The sequence below is a fragment of the Leucoraja erinacea genome, chromosome 12, assembly GCF_028641065.1.
Source record: "Leucoraja erinacea ecotype New England chromosome 12, Leri_hhj_1, whole genome shotgun sequence".
Taxonomy (NCBI): Eukaryota; Metazoa; Chordata; class Chondrichthyes; order Rajiformes; family Rajidae; genus Leucoraja; species Leucoraja erinaceus.
This window is the reverse complement of record NC_073388.1, coordinates 6,216,772-6,233,692: the sequence shown is the minus strand read 5'-3', so window position 1 is coordinate 6,233,692 and position 16,921 is coordinate 6,216,772. Positions and strand designations below refer to the sequence as shown.

At 46.5% G+C, this 16,921-nt stretch overlaps 1 protein-coding gene across 4 annotated transcripts in view; it reads left to right on the top strand.

Annotated features, from left to right (window-relative positions):
• Positions 1–16,921, top strand: part of atp7a (ATPase copper transporting alpha) — an 81,402-nt gene that overhangs the window by 40,444 nt on the left and 24,037 nt on the right. For all 4 annotated transcript variants that reach the window (XM_055643522.1, XM_055643523.1, XM_055643524.1 and 1 more), the window contains 7 exons: positions 1,148–1,224; positions 3,243–3,465; positions 6,262–6,495; positions 11,978–12,069; positions 12,167–12,294; positions 13,631–13,785; positions 15,838–15,972. In XM_055643522.1, the coding sequence (XP_055499497.1) occupies positions 1,148–1,224; positions 3,243–3,465; positions 6,262–6,495; positions 11,978–12,069; positions 12,167–12,294; positions 13,631–13,785; positions 15,838–15,972 (1,044 nt within the window). The remainder of the gene's footprint in view (positions 1–1,147; positions 1,225–3,242; positions 3,466–6,261; positions 6,496–11,977; positions 12,070–12,166; positions 12,295–13,630; positions 13,786–15,837; positions 15,973–16,921) is intronic.

Genomic DNA, 16,921 nt, shown 5'->3' with positions numbered 1-16,921 from the left:
CATTGACTTCTCTAACTTCAAATAGCCCTTGCTTTCCCTCTCTCTCCATCCCCTTCCCAGTTCTCCCACCAGCCTTACTACTGTCTCTGACTACATTCTATCTCTGTCCCACCCACTCCCCTGATATCAGTATGAAGAAGGGTCTCGACGTCACCCATTCCTTCTCTCCATAGATGCTGCGTGTCCCGCTGAGTTACTCCAGCATATTGTGTCTTACATTCTATTTTACAGTTATGTGCTATAATTGTTATTGCTTAAGTATGCTTTGGTGTGGATTATAACGTTCCCCATTGTACACCTTTTTGTTTTGTTCATGGGTGGGGTGTTTTATATGCACTTGAGTGGAAAGCTTTTGATCTGTTCAGACTGAAAGTTCTTTGTGAAAAATAAAGTATTCAATATGCTCATTGGAAAGATAACATTTTAGCTGTTGAATTTTAGCATGTAAGTACAATATACATTAAATAATATGGAAAGAAATGTTTTATATCATAGTGCCACAGAAGGCTGTGGAGGTCAAGTCAGTGGATATTTTGAAGGCAGAGATAGATAGATTCTAGATTAGTGCGGGTGTCATGAGTTATGGGGAGAAGGCAGGAGAATGGGGAGATGGGGACTGGACATTGTGCCTTCCCTCACAATGGGAACCATTGTGGGAGGATGTTTTTATGTTTAAATTTCTTTATTACTGTTATGTCTGTATTCTTTCTTTATGTGCTGCATGGCAAGAAGCATTTCACTACACCTAGGTGTATGTGACCAATAAAATAACCTTTGAACCTTTTGAATGGGGTTAGGAGGGAGAGATAGATCAACCGTGGTTCAAGTTCAAATTTATCCCATCAGTCTGAAGTCGGGTTTCAGCCAGAAACGTTGCCTATTTTCTTCGCACCATAGATGCTGCTGCACTCGCTGAGTTTCTCCAGCATTTTTGTCTACCTTCAAATTTATTTGTCACATGCACCATAAGGTGCAGTGAAATGTTGAGTGGTGGGGTAGACTTGATCAGCTGAATGGCCTAATTCTGCTCCTATCACTTATGACATAAACTTAAAATCAAAACTCAAGTACAAATTGTGTGAAAAGATGTTATTAAGCTGGTGAAAGCAGCAGATGGATTTCAGGAATCTTCCATTTGTTTCTGTAGGATCTGGGCTACGAGGCTTCCTTAGTCAAAAAAGATCGCACTGCGAGCCATTTGGATCATCGCGAAGAAATTGGACGGTAGGTTCCGCGTTGAAAGCTGAGATTTGGGTCATCAAAAACGATTTGTTGAATGTGCAGACTCCTGTCGATGATATTACTTGATTGGATAACACGTGGAGTTGTCGAGTTAGACAGTATGGAAACAGGCCCTTCAGCCCAACTCAAGAGTCAAGTGTTTTATTCCAGATAGTATGTCCCAGATAGAACAATGACACTCTTAGTTACAGCAGAATATGTAGACACAGTACACTGTAAACAATGTAATAAACGAGAGAGAAAAAGTTCAGTGTGTATGTGTGTGTGTGTATGGCCACAGACAGACACACAGATACGCACACGCACACACACACACACACACACAGTTACACACACACACACGCGGTTACACACTCACACACACGGTTACATACTCACACGCACCGTTGCACACTTGCACACACGGTTACACACACACATATATACGAGCGCGCGCACACACGTACACGCACACACACACACACACACACACGGGCAGCCCTCGGTTGGAGCTGCCGAAGTTAATCCCTGACAAAGAATTCCGCAGATTCACCACCCTCTGACTAAAAGAATTCCTCGTCATCTCCTTCCTAAAGGAACGTCCTTTAACTCTGAGGCCGCGACCTAGACTCTCCCACTTGTGTGGGAAACATCCACTCCATCCAGCCTTTTCACTCTTCTGCCCGTTTCCCACATCTCTCCTTCGTTCACCACACTCCAGCTCCAAATGCACATTCATTCGTCACATTCTAACTCGAGCCTTGCAGTGTCCTGAAAAGTGGCAATGCTCGCGAATGGTGCGAAAAACGACAAACAGACTCACCAACGAATGGAACTGTCTATTCACTTTTCATATTTGTGGGAGGGAAGAAAAAGGAAAAAAAAAAAAAACAGCAATTTTAAAGACATGTTTTAGTGTGTTTAGTTTTGTTCATTAATGTTGGGGGGTCCCTGGGGGGGTAGAGTTTTTAAAATCTAATGGCCTCTGGGACGGAGATGCTTCTCATCCTCTCCGGTATCACCGCATGGCAACTGCGGCCTAGAAACAAGAAACATAGAAATTAGGCCTGCAGGAGTAGGGATTCGGCCCTTTTGGGAGCTGCCAGCCATTCAATATGATCAGGGATCATCCAACTCAGCGGACTTTAACATCTCCATAGCTCCTGGTCCCTTTGCCAGGGGGCCACATCGGGAGCTCCAACCGCGGGCATAGCCAATGGAGCTGCCGAACTACCTCCCTGGCAGAGAGTTCCAGAGATTCACCACTCTCTGTGTGAAAAAAGTTCTTCTCATCTCGGTTTTAAAGGATTTCCCCCTTATCCTTAAGCTGCGACCCCTTGTCCTGGACTTCCCCAACATCGGGAACAATCTTCCTGCATCTAGCCTGTCCAACCCCTTAAGAATTTTGTAAGTTTCTATAAGATCCCCTCTCAATCTTCTAAATTCTAGAGAGTATAAACCAAGTCTATTCAGTCTTTCTTCATAAGACAGTCCTGACATCCCAGGAATCAGTCTGGTGAACCTTCTCTGCACTCCCTCTATGGCAATAATGTCCTTCCTCAGATTTGGAGACCAAAACTGTACGCAATACTCCAGGTGTGGTCTCACCAAAACCCTGTACAACTGCAGTAGAACCTCCCTGCTCCTATACTGAAATCCTTTTGCAATGAAAGCTAACATACCATTCGCTTTCTTTACTGCCTGCTGCACCTGCATGCCTACTTTCAATGACTGGTGTACCATGACACCCTGGTCTCGCTGCATCTCCCCCTTTCCCAATCGGCCACCATTTAGATAATAGTCTGCTTTCCCGTTTTTGCCACCAAAATCCGTTCTCACAGCATGGCAACGGAGGCGTTAGCAGCTGGAACAGTCCGTTGCTGGGGTGGAAGGGGTCTCCCATGATCTTGTTGGCTCTGGACTTGCCCCTACTGATGTCCAGGCCCAGTGCCGTCAAACGCTCAGCAGACCGCGACACGTGCTGGTAAATAACAGATATTCACTGTGACCTTTGCCCACAGGTGGAGGAGATCCTTCCTGATCAGTCTGTTTTTTTGTGCTCCTGTGATGATCATGATGGTATACATGATCATTGCAGACCATGCCTTCTACAAGACCCACCAGAACGGCTCGACCACTGACGAGCTGGAGGAACATCACGCCTCGATGTTTCTGGAGCGGCAGCTTCTTCCAGGGCTCTCCATCATGAATTTGCTGTCCTTCATTCTCTGTGTTCCAGTCCAGGTAAGCTATGTTGGCACCGCGGCACTGGTAGAACTGCAAACATAGAAAATAGATGCAGGAGTAGGCCATTCGGCCCTTCAATATGATCATGGCTGATCATCCAACTCAGTATCCTGTACCTGCCTTCTCTCCATACCCCCTGATCCCTTTAGCCACAAGGGCCACATCTAACTCCCTCTTAAATATAGCCAATCAACTGGCCTCAACTACCCTCTGTGGCAGAGAATTCCACAGATTCACCACTCTCTGTGTGAATTTTTTTTTTTCTCATCTCGGTCCTAAAAGCCTTCCCCCTTATCCTTAAACTGTGACCCCTTGTTGTGGACTTCCTCAACATCGGGAACAATCTTCCTGCTTCTAGCCTGTCCAACCCCATAAGAATTTTGTAAGTTTCTATAAGATACCCTCTCAATCTTCTAAATTCTTCTAAATTCTAGCGAGTACAAGCCAAGTCTATCCAGTCTTTCTTCATATGAAAGTCCTGCCATCCCAGGAATCAGTCTGGTGAACCTTGTCTGTACTCCCTCTATGGCAACAAACGGCTCGATTGCAATCATGTCTTGTCTTTCTGCTGACTGGTTAGCACGCAACAAAAGCTTTTCACTGTACCTCGGTACATGTGACAATAAACCAACCGAAAACTGAAAGTTGCTGCCTCACAGCGCCAGAGAGCCGGGTTCGACCCTGACTGCGTGCGCTGTCTGTACGGAGTTTGCACGTTCTCTCTGTGACCGCCTGGGTTTTCTCCGGATGCTCTGGTTTCCTCCCACACTCTAAAGACGTACAGGTTTGTAGGTTATTTGGCTTTGGTAAAAATGTGGTAAGCTGTCCCCAGTGTGTGGGATAGTGCTCGTGTACGGGGATCAGTAGTCATTGTGGACCAAGCGGGCCGAAGGGCCTGTTTCCGTGCTGTATCTGTAAACTGAAATGCAAATGCTGGTTTACATATAAGACACAAAGTGCTGGAGTAACTCGGCGGGTCAGGCAGCATCTCCGGAGGACAGAGACAGGTGGTTTTTCCGAGTCTGATGAAGTTCTGATACCGGGTTTTGAAGAAGGTTCCCAACACAAAATGCCGTCTGTTCATGTTAACCAGAGATGGTTTTCAAGAGAGTTCAAGAGACATATATTATCACGTGCACCAATTGGTGCAGTGAGATTTGAATTACCATACAGCCATGTGAATAAAAAGAACACAACACACGATAGAATGTGACATGAACATCCCCCACAGCAGAATCAACGTTTCCCAGTGTGAGGGAAGGCAATAAAGTTCAGTCATCTTCCTCTGTTCAACCGTGGTCGGGGGCCTTTGAACCCTCCGCAGTCGCCACTAGGGGCGGCCCGATGTTTCAGGCCCTCTTGCCGGGATGATCGGAGCTCCAACGTTGGAATGGAGAACACTCTCAATCGCTTGGAGTTTCCGAATCGGGCCACTTCCTACCGGAGACCACGGCTCCCGAAATCCACAGGCCGAGCTGGATGGAGCTCCAACACTGGTGACCCCCGGCAAAGGATCCCAGGACTCCACGATGTTGAAGTCAGCACCGCCCGTGGCTGGAAGCTCCGCAAACCCACAGCTCCACAGTGTTAAAGCAGCAGGCCCAACACTCCGGAGCTCAACACGGCGATCCCCGGTAAGGCATCGCCCGCTCTGCGATGGAACCCAGTGTTGTGCCGCTGCTGAAGCTCTGGCCGGTCTCCGGCAGGAAAGGCCGTGTCAATCTAGATGGTAGGCTGCGAGGAGGGGACGAAGATGCGACTCAGAGAAAAGAAGCATCCTCGACCAGGTAGCGAATGAGAAAACGGTTCCCCCCCCTTTCCCCCCCCCCCACACCCCCACATAAAAAAGACTAAGAAACCTCCAAAAACATACTTTTAACACAACTAAAAGTAACAAAAAGGGTGAAATGGCAGACAAACTGATGGACGAGGTTGCTGCGCGCGGCGCCACCCAATGTTGTCAATTCCAGCGATACTACCCGATTCCCTGAGTTACTCCAGCACTTTGTGTCTTTTTTCAAGCTCGGTCAGGGTGGGTGTCGGGTTATGGGGAGAAGGGGGGGGCATGGGGTTGAGATGGAAAGATAGATCAGCCATGATTGAATGGCATAGTATACATGATGGGCCAAATGGCCAAATTCTGCTCATATAACTTGTGAACCCATGACACGGATGCGCTGAATCTATTTTTTACTCTTTCCCACTATGCAACTATGGACAAGGACCCTGAGCCTCACTTTTTAAAAACCTTTTGTGATTATGATTTGCATTATTAGCAGTTGCCCAGTTCAATGCTGAGTGCATAATACTTTTTGCTGTTCATTTTGTGCCTGCCATGTCTAATGTTTTTTGATTCTTTGATAAACGCTTGGTTTCAGTGGGTCAGGCAGCACCTAATAATGTATCATTGTCACACTGCTGCTGTATGTGGGGCCTATCAGGTAATTGCTGACAATGTTGACTAGTTGCCACTAGTTCTACTGTTCTACTCATTAATTTTACTGGTTGTACGCCTCCTTGTCACCTTCCTCTCAGCTAACAATGAACCATTCTCTACATTTCCTTGACATCGTCTGCATTGAGCTGTGTTTTCACACCTTACCCCTCCATATCTCTAGACACCCTCTCCCCGGACTCTGTCTGAAAAAGGGTCTCGACCCGAAAGGTCACCGATTCCTTCTCTCCAGAGATGCCACCTGTCCCGCTGAGTTACTCCAGCGTTTTGTGTCTATCTTCAGTGATGAATATGCCTCTGTTGTTACAGCATTTTAATGTTGTTTTTGGTTCTTGCAGTTTGTCGGCGGTTGGTACTTCTATATCCAAGCGTACAAGGCATTGAAACACAGAACTGCCAACATGGATGTCCTGATAGTTCTCGCTACAACTGTTGCTTTCTTGTACTCTTGTGTTGTTCTGGCCATCGCCATGATGGAAAAAGCCAAAGTGAATCCAATAACCTTCTTCGATACACCTCCAATGCTGTTCGTCTTCATTGGTTTGGGGCGATGGCTTGAGCACATAGCTAAGGTGAGGAAAACTGTGACGGTAATTTTATTCTTTACGCATTTTACATCCTGACTTGAATGCACTGATTCTTTAAGGCGACACAGTGGCGCAGCGGTAGGATTGCTGCCTTGCTGCATCAGAGACCTGGGTTCCATCCCGACCATGGATGCTGTCTGAACGGAGTCTGTACGTTCTCCCTGTAACCGGTTTCCCCCCACACTCCAAAGGCATGTAGGTTAATTGGCCTTATTAATTATTCCCTGTGTGAAGAATCTACATGGACTGTCACCTTGTCGTGGTAGAGATGCTTGTGTGGACCTGAGATCCTGAGAGCGATGCCGTCTGGAGCTATGCTCCTGGTAGGGCCACCCATGGCAGTAAGGTCGAGGGGGAGGTCCCTGATCCAACCAAGACCTCAACGGTGGAACAGGCGGAGGACGATGGCTGACTTCACTGGAGCGTCACAACGGCTGGGAAGGCGGATGAAGGCTGCAGCAGACAAGGGTCTCCGGTCGTCTTGGACTCCGTGCCACTGGATCCTGACCCAGATCTGTCAAGGACCGTGGGGTGGTTGTCTGTGCACCAGTCTCCCCACGTTAAACAAAGTCACGCACAGGCGTCCTCCATATAGGGAATAGGAGACACCCATGGTCAGCCATGACCAAAGGGAGCCTAAGGAAGAAGAAGAATAGAACTATTGTATGGGTGATCGCAGGTTGGGCTGAAGGGCCTGAAGAGATGTTATACCCGGTTAATCGAGGCTTCTAAGATTGCTGGTAAATGCTCTTATCACCATCACAGTTGCGACCAGGCAGTCTGGTATAGTCGTAAAATTGTAACACCCTCTAGTGCAGCAAATCCCTGGGCAGGCGCTGGCTATGAATTTGTGTTCTGACCTTCTGGAAATGTGCTGAGCCAGAAATGACTTTCACACAACCGTGAAGGTCTACACGCACGTTTCCGACACTGGAATATTAATATTCTAGATATCTTTTATCTGTTTTTCCATATCCGACGCATTAATGTGCAGTTTCACTTGAAAGATTAAATGAGTGCATTAGACCAAAGTCGCCAATTGTAATTGATCTGTGAAATAAATTGAAATGCATTTTTTTGCATTTTTATTGCAACTCAGAATAAATTGAGAACATTTTGAGGACACAAAATTCTCCCCATAACCTCTGACACCTGTACTCAATATGGTGAGTATGGGTATCTGAGCTTATGGGGAGAAGGCAGGAGAATGGGGTTTGGGGGGAGAGATACATCAGCCATGATTGAATGGCAGAGTAGGCATGATGGGCCGAATGGCCTAATTCTACTCCTATTCCTTATGACCTGCAGATGCTGGTTTATGAAATCTGATACAAAGTGCGATAATCTTTTGGCCGTCTTTACTTATGGATAGTAGAAATGAACAACTCCAGATGCTGGTTTATTTTAAAAAAGACACAAAAGTGCCGGAGTAACTCAGCAGCTCAGGCAGCATCTCTGGAGAACGTGGATTGGCAAAGTTTCGGGTCAGAGCCCTTCTTCAGACTGGAAATCTGTGGTTGTTTCTCACGGCACGGCAGGAACGTTTCATTGTCATGTGTACCCACAAGGGAACAGTGGAATTCTGACTTGCAGCTGTGTAACAGGCCTGCAGACAGAGTACACAGTTTTAATTAGGCCCCCACCTTCAAAAAGTACAATAAGATTCTAAAACCTACGAAGAATGTGCCACGCCTTCTCACACCGCAGGGTAGCAGCTGCTCATAAATATATTCATGGCTGCACAACGCACCCGGTATTCTGTGGTGCTGCTGCAAATAAAAATTCCATTGTTCTATGTGGGACATACGACAATAAACCACTCTTGCCTCCTGACATTGTTGCAATGCAAGCTAGCCCTAAGGTTTTGGTAGACACAAAATGCTGCAGTAACTCAGCGGGTCAGGCAGCATCTCTGGAGAGAAGGAACGGGTGACGTTTCGGGTCGAGACCCTTCTTCAGTCTGAAGAAGGGTCTCGAGCTGAAACCCACCCATTCACTCACTGATTTACCGACCCATTCACTCACTGATTCAGAATTTTGTGTCTACTTTCCATTTACCAGAATCGGCAGTTCTTTCTTAAATATTTAGCCCCAAGGTTTGTTTGTTTACAGTGCACGTTCCCTTATACCTTTTGAGACTGAGCAAATTGCCGGCTCGGCTAACAATACACAATTTATATGACAATGAAACATTCAGTCAAGTCAAGAGAGTTTAATGTCATGTGTCCCAGATAGGACAATGAAATTCCTGCTTTGTGCAGCACAACAGGATATTGCAGTCATAAATACAGAACAGATCAGTGTGTCCATATACCAAAAATACATATATACACACATCAGTAAACGGATACAGTGCAATAGTTTGTTACAGTTCATAGTTTGTTTGAAGTTGTGTTTAATAGTCTGATGGCTGTGGGGAAGAAGCTGTTCCTGAACCTGGATGTTGCAGATTTCAGGCTCTTGTACCTTCTACCCGATGGCAGCAGAGAGATGAGTGTGTGGCCAGGATGCTGTGGGTCCTTGATGATGTTGGCAGCCTTTTTGAGGCAGCGACTGCGATAGATCCCCTCGATGGTGGGGAGGTCAGAGCCGATGATGGACTGGGCAGTGTTTATGACTTTTTGCAGCCTTTTCCGCTCCTGGACGCTCAAGTTGCCGAACCAAGCCACGATGCAACCAGTCCGCATGCTCTCTACTGTGCACCTGTAGAAGTTAGAGAGAGTCCTCTTTGCCAAACCGACTCTCCGTAATCTTCTCAGGAAGTAGAGGAGCTGATGTTCTTTCTTTATGATTGCATCAGTGTTCTGGGACCAGGAGAGATCTTTGGAAATATGAACGCCCAGGAATTTGAAGTTCTTGACCCTTTCAACCATCGACCCATTGATATAAACGGGACTGTGGGTCCCCATCCTCCCCTTCCGAAGTCCACAATCAGTTCCTTGGTTTTGCTGGTGTTCAGAGCCAGGTTATTGTGCTGGCACCATTTGGCCAATCGGTCGATCTCACTTCTATACTCGGACTCGGCCCCATCAGTGATACATTCCACAACAGTGGTGTCGTCGGCAAACTTGATGATGGAGTTCGCACTATGTCCGGCTACGCAGTCATGAGTATCAAGTCAAGTCAAGTCAAGTTTATTTGTCACATACACATACGAGATGTGCAGTGAAATGAAAGTGGCAATGCTCGCGGACTTTTGTGCAAAAAGACAAACAACCTATAAACACAATCATAACACACATATACCTTTACATAATAAATAATGGAAGGAAAAAACGTTCAGTAGAGTTAGTCCCTGGTGAGATAGGCATTTACAGTCCGAATGGCCTCTGGGAAGAAACTCCTTCTCAACCTCTCTGTTCTCACCGCATGGCAACGGAGGCGTTTGCCTGACTGTAGCAACTGGAACAGTCCATTGCAGGGGTGGAAGGGGTCTCATGATATTTTTGGCTCTGGAGTTGCACCTCCTGATGTATAGTTCCTGCAGGGGGGCAAATGAAGTTCCCATAGTGTGTGCCGCTATGTGCCATAGTGTATGCCACATTCCCACTACTCTGTGCAGAGCCTTCTTGTCCGTGGCAGAGCAATTCCCAAACCAGATGGTAATGTTCCCGGACAAGATGCTTTCCACAGCCGCTGCGTAGAAGCACTGGAGGATCCTCTGGAGTATAGAGTGAGTACAGCAGGGGGCTGAGCCTTGAGTAAAAAACAGTCTGAGTCTTGTCTTGCCTTGAATAACAAACAGTCTGAAGAAGTCTCCCAGCCCGAAAGGTCACCTATACATGTTCTCCAGAGTGTACACTGTACACGGTGGACAGCTCGATTGTAATCATGTATTGTCTTTCCACTGACTGGATAGCACGCAACAAAAGCTTTTCACTGCATCTCAGTACACGTGACAATTAACTACACTCAACCTCGGGGAAACTGCCTGACTTGCTGAGTTCCTCCAGCATTTTTTTGTAAACTATTTCCTCTCCAATAGGATGCTGAAGAAGGAGCATGTTTCGGCTGACTGCTCCTGAAGTTCCTGCAGGTTATTTGGAGTAACCTGATGACATTCTGGGTGTTTTTCCAAATGATATGTGCAGAATACTTTCATTTCCCTCCAAGAACAGACCACCCTGAGAGCAAAAGCTTGTTTCTCTTTTGATAAATTCCATATGTCTCAATATACCCATAATATTAAATACAGACTTCAGCCGGCTCAAAACATTGTTTTCATTGTCATTGTGAACAATTTGCATAATCATGCTACTTTGCATTTTTAAACAACATTATATTTGAACAGTTGGCCCGCATCCCTCTAAACCTTTCTCCTCCATGTACCAGACCAAATGTCTTTTAAATGCTGTTGTATTGCCTGGCTCAACTACCTCCTCTGGTTGCTTGTTCCATATACCCACCTGTGTGGGGGAGGAAAGTTGCCTCTCAGATTCTATTACATCTTTAGCCTCTCACCGTGAGCCAAGTTCCTCTGGTTCTTGATTCTCTTACAACGGGCAAAAGACCCCATCGATTTACCCCCCCCCCCCCCCCCCCTTCCCCTCAGGATTTTATGCACAAATTCATTGCACCATTCCCAATTTGAAAGAGAATGGATGCCAGGAGGATGTTTCCACTAATGTCTAGGACCAGAGGGCATAGCCTCAGCATAAAAGGACGCACCTTTAGAAAGAAGACGAGGAGGAATTTCTTTGGTCAGAGGGAGGAGCGGCCAACTGCGGGCGGCGGCAGCACTGATTTTAACATCGGGAGCCTGGGATCTCTCGCCGAGATCGCCCAGTGGTGGAGCTCCATCCGGCGCGGCCTGTCGGCTTCGGAAGCCGCGGTCTCGAGTAAGGAGGCGGCCGTTCCAGGGTTTCCCATGCCGCTGAGAGGATTCTCCCGACGCCGGAGCACCATCACCCGGCGAGAACGGCCTGGAACATCGCGCCTCCGTAGCGGCGACTGCGGAGGCCTCAATAGGCCTGACTATGGGTGGACATGGGGATGGGACTGGACTTTGTGCCTTCCCTCATAATGGAAACCATTGAGGGGGGATGTTTTTTATGTTTACATTTATCTATTATTGTCATGTTTGTATTCTTTTTTTATGTGCTGCATTGGCAACAAGCCTTTCACTACACCAATTGGTGTAGGTGACTAATAAAGAAACCTTTGAACCTTTGAATCTGTGGCATGAATTGCCACAGACAGCTCTGGGGATCAAGTCATTTGGGCGGAAATGGACAGATTATTGATTAGTAAGAGTGGCAGGGGTTATGGGGAGAAGGCAGGAGAATGGGGCTGAGAGGGAGAGATAGATCAGCCACGATTGAATGGGGCTGAGAGGGAGAGATAGATCAGCCATGATTGAATGGCGGAGTAGATCTGATGGGCTGGACAGCTATGACTTCAGATCTTATGAATTTGTAAATTTTTAATTGTTGGATTTTTAAATGCTACGCCATTTTTCTTATTACAGAGCAAGACGTCAGAAGCACTTGCAAAGCTGATGTCATTGCAGGCAACTGAGGCAACTATAGTGAAGATAGACAGTAACCATTCCATTTTAAGGTGTGCATATTATCCAAAAAATTGTATCCAAAAACACACATGAAATTGCCTGTGACCCATGTGACGACTATTTTCTTTTTCCCTGCTGGGTCCTCAGTGAAGAGCATGTTGATGTGGAGTTGGTGCAGCGCGGAGACATCGTCAAGGTGGTCCCTGGAGGTAAATTCCCCGTCGATGGCAAAGTGATTGAGGGGCATTCGATGGCTGATGAAGCTCTGATCACCGGTAAGGAGAAAGTCTACTCGTGAGTCTGTGAATGCGGCACAATATGGATGTTTCCAAGTCTTCGACGAGTGAGGGGGGGGGGGGGGGTATTAATCGAAAACTCAATATAGGTTCTCTAAAAATGCCACACATAGGTTTGTGAGCTGGTGATTCCAGGAGCATTTTGTTTTCCAAAATAATCTAGTTGTCTTGAAGTTTTCAGCCAGAGCAATGAGAGAGTGTTGCCCAACATTAGCTTCCAGGGTGGGGTGGGAACGTGCGGCTGAGCAATGTTGAAGATGCATTAGAAGATCTTAGAGATGACATGGCTCCCTTTTACTGAATTTCTGCAACAACACAAATTTAAACCCAATGCCAGGGATGGGTGAGGGGGGAGTATATCTCCATCTTCTCTTTTCTTATTTCTTTTCTTTTCTCTTGCACTTCTTTGGTAGCTGAGGGGTCTTTTTCGTGCTTTCTCTTATTCTATTTCTTCATTCTCTTCCTTTTTCTCTCTTTTCTCTCTTTTTGTTTAGGTTTTAACATTAAAAATGAAGCTGTACAATAATTGTATAACTGTTATGTCAATTGCCTTACCCCTGTACAATTGCTTCTAATAAAATAAATTCCAAAAAATCCCTCGAAGATCTTAGGGACACAGCGTGGAAACAGGCCCTTCGGCCCACTAAATCCACGCCAACCAGCGATCACCCTCGCACTAGCACTATCCTGAACACGAGGAATAATTTACAATTTTTACTTGCCACCCTACAAGCCTGTACATTTGGTATCCATGTAAAATCTGCGTAGACAACATCTACCACCCTACCCTCATCAATCATTGTTTTGGGTCGGGACCTTTCACACTGATCCACTCATTGGTGTGAAGAAGGGTCCTGACCTGAAATGTCATCTGAACGTTCCCTCCACAGATGCTGCCTGACCCACTGAGTCGTTCCAGCGCCTTGTGGTTTACCCCTTGCTTGCCTCTTTGTTGAATTCTGATAAATGAAACCTATTTAACTGTGTTACTGATCTGCAACTTACTAACCCAAAGGTATAATCTATTCATAAGTTCTTGGAGCAGAATAAGGCCATTCGGCCCATCAAGTCTACTCCGCCATTCAATCGTGGCTGATCTATCTTTCCCTCTCAACCCTATTCTCCTGCCTTCCCCCCCCCCCGTAACCCGAAACACCCCTCATAGATGGTGTGTCGCTTGGCCGAACTTTCACTGGAAAGATGTAGAGCGAGTCGCTGTTATGGGACAGTTTTCAAATAAATCTGTTGAATTTAACAAAATGCTTTTAGTGCTAATGTTTCAATACTGTGTCACTTCTGTCTTGCATTGTTTTAGGTGAAGCGATGCCTGTCACTAAAAAGCTGGGCAGCAGTGTTATTGCAGGCTCTATCAATCAGCATGGGTCTTTGCTGATTGAAGCTACTCATGTTGGCTCAGAAACCACCCTCTCCCAAATCGTGAAGCTGGTTGAAGAAGCACAGACCTCCAAGGTATGACCATTGTCAATGCTTTTTGCTGGTGAGTGACCTCACTGGAGTTGGAGAAAGGGAGACCCTTTAGAGTAAGACGCACATCCATCAAGCATCCATGCCCATGTCTTGAAACGATCTCCCTGGGATTCGAGTGTAGGAAGGAACTGCGGATGCTGGTTTACAATGCAGATAGACACAAAGTGCTGGAGTAAATCAGCGGGTCAGGCAGCATCTCCGGAGAAAAGGAATAGGTGATGTTTCGGGTTGAGACCCTTCTTCAGACTGAGTCAGGGGAGAGGGGAAACTAGAGGTGTGTGAAGGTTCAAATTTGTTCTGAAGCGTTTCGTCGGCGCCGGCTGTGGTTTGTTCTGAACCGTTTCATTCTGGTTTCCCTCTCCCCTGACTCTCCGTCTGAAGAAGGGTCTCGACCCGAAACGTCACCCATTCCTTCTCTCCAGAGATGCTGCCTGAACCACTGAGTTTCTCCAGCATTTTGTGCCTCAATCCGTGATTAGGTTCGTCTTTGTAACTTGGGCGAATTCTAGCCCTGTTCGGAACAGCTCGGTTTTCCATTTTGGATGGGAATGGAAAGGGGGGTGCCCCTGTGGATACATGTTGAATTTCCTGCTTCAAATAATTCATCCGTTGGTCTATAATGGATAAAGATAGCCAGTATTGCCATTTTAAACATTTCATTTCCCCTCTAGAACTCTAGAAAGTAGCATTGTTGGCTTTTGGGACCTTGCCAGGATTCTTATTCGTTTACAAAGCCCTTAACGAGCTTGCCCCCTCCTATATCAAAAATCTTCTAACCCACCATTCTGCCTCCAGGTCCCTCAGGTTGGCCGACTTGGGGCTACTGACTATCCCGCGGTCTAGGTTTAAGCTCGGGGGTGACCGCTCTTTTGCGGTTGCAGCACCTAGACTGTGGGACACCATCCCTCTCTTCATCAGAACTGCCCCCTCCATCGACTGAGGGACTCACCCGAGGTCAGCATTGAACCAGCTGACGTTGTCCGGTAGCAGCGTGATCAGCTGTGCCACTGTGCCGCACACACTAGTCGATTAGTTTAGTGAACGAGACTAGTTCAGTGCACTAGTTTCACTCCAGCTTTCTGTTCTCACCCAGCAAACAGCTAACCATGTGCTCAAGAAGGAACTGCAGATGCTGGAAGATCGAAGGTACACAAAATTGCTGGAGAAACTCAGCGGGTGCAGCAGCATCTATGGAGCGAAGAAAATAGGCGACTGAAGAAGGGTTTCGGCCCGAAACGTCGCCTATTTTCTTTGCTCCATAAATGCTGCTGCACCCGCTGAGTTTCTCAAACAGCTAACCATGGCCCGTTTCCTTCATCATTGTTACTTTTTTTGCATATCTTTCATTCATATACTCTATATCTCTCTACATCATCGCCTATATCGCTCATTTTCCTTTCCTGTGACTTTCAGCCTGAAGAAGGGTCTTGACCCAAAACATCACCCATTCCTTCTCTCCAGAGATGCTGCCTGTCCTGCTGAGTTACTCCAGCATTTTGTGTGCATCTTCAGTACACAGAGTCGCCAGGTTTGGGGTCTTTTTCAAGGCCCAGTTGTTCCTGGTGCAACGCTGCACCCTGAGTTACACAAAGACTAATCTGTGGTTTATCGTTGTGATACAAACTGATAACGTGACTTGCTGACCTTGCATGACCCTTGTTGAAGATTGAGCAACCTTTTGCTAACCACGACATTTACTGTGTCACAAAAATGCTGGAGAAACTCAGCGGGTGCAGCAGCATCTATGGAGCGAAGGAAACAGGCGACGTTTCGGGCCGAAACGCTTCTTCAAGGGTTTCGGCCCGAAACGTCGCCTATTTCCTTCGCTTGAAGAAGGGTTTCGGCCCGAAACGTCGCCTATTTCCTTCACTTCATAGATGCTGCTGCACCCACTGAGTTTCTCCAGCAATTTTGTGTACCTTCGATCTTCCAGCATCTGCAGTTCCTTCTTTGAACACATTTATTGTGTCTACAGGTTTAATACACTAGTTCTGCAAAGTAAAGTTACATGAGAATCCACAATTTACTTTTCAGGCTCCCATTCAACAGTTTGCGGATAAGTTGAGCGGATACTTTGTTCCATTCATCGTTGGTGTTTCTGTTACTGCTTTGATTGCCTGGATCATCATTGGATTTCTCAACTTCGAGCTTGTGGAAAAATACTTCCCGGTGAGTATCGTCATTGGCAGGAAAAAACGCCTAAAATCACTGGAAAATTTCTGCTTGCGTTGCACACTGAGGTTAAAGTAGGCAGTGTGGAAATTTATTAACAGTTTAGTTTAGAGATACAACGCGGAAACAGGCCCTTTGGCCCACCGAGTCCGTGCCGTCCAGCGATCCCCGCACATTAACGCAACTCTACACCCACTAGGGACAATCTTACATTTATACCAAGCCAAATAACCTACAAACCTGTACGTCTTTGGAGTGTGGGAGGAAACCAAAGATCTCAGAGAAAACCCACGCAGGTCACGGGGAGAACGTACAAACTCTGTACAGACAACATCCTAGTCGGGATAGAACCCGGGTCACCGGCACTGCAAGCTCTGGGCCTGAACCATTAATTATTTACCACTCCTCAGATGCTGCCTGGCCCTTCTTCAAAATGATTCTGGTGGGGGGTGGGGGAAGATGCTGCCTGACCTTTGTTACTCCAGCACTTTGTTCTTTTCTTTGTGAACCAGCATCTGAAGTTCCTTGTTTTGACATTAGCCATTATCCCATTGAATGGCGATGCAGATTCTCTGAGTTAAATGGGCCACACACATTCCTATTTCTTTGTTAGAAGTGGAATAAAAACCAGAGAGACATACAGCGTAGAAACAGGCTCTTCTGTCCAACTGATTTAGTTTAATTTTTAGTTTAGTTTAGAGGTACAGCACGGAAACTGGCACTTCGGCCAGCGATCTCCGCACATTAACACCATCCTAGACCCACTAGAGACAATTTCTACATTTACCAAGCCAATTAACCTACAAACATGTACAAACTCCGTACAGACAGCACCCGAACCCGGGTCTCCAGCGCTGCATTCGCTGTCAGACAGCAACTCTACTGCTGCACCACCGTGACGCGGTCTGCTTAGATTTTATTTTTATTTTTTCTGCCTCTGTTATGC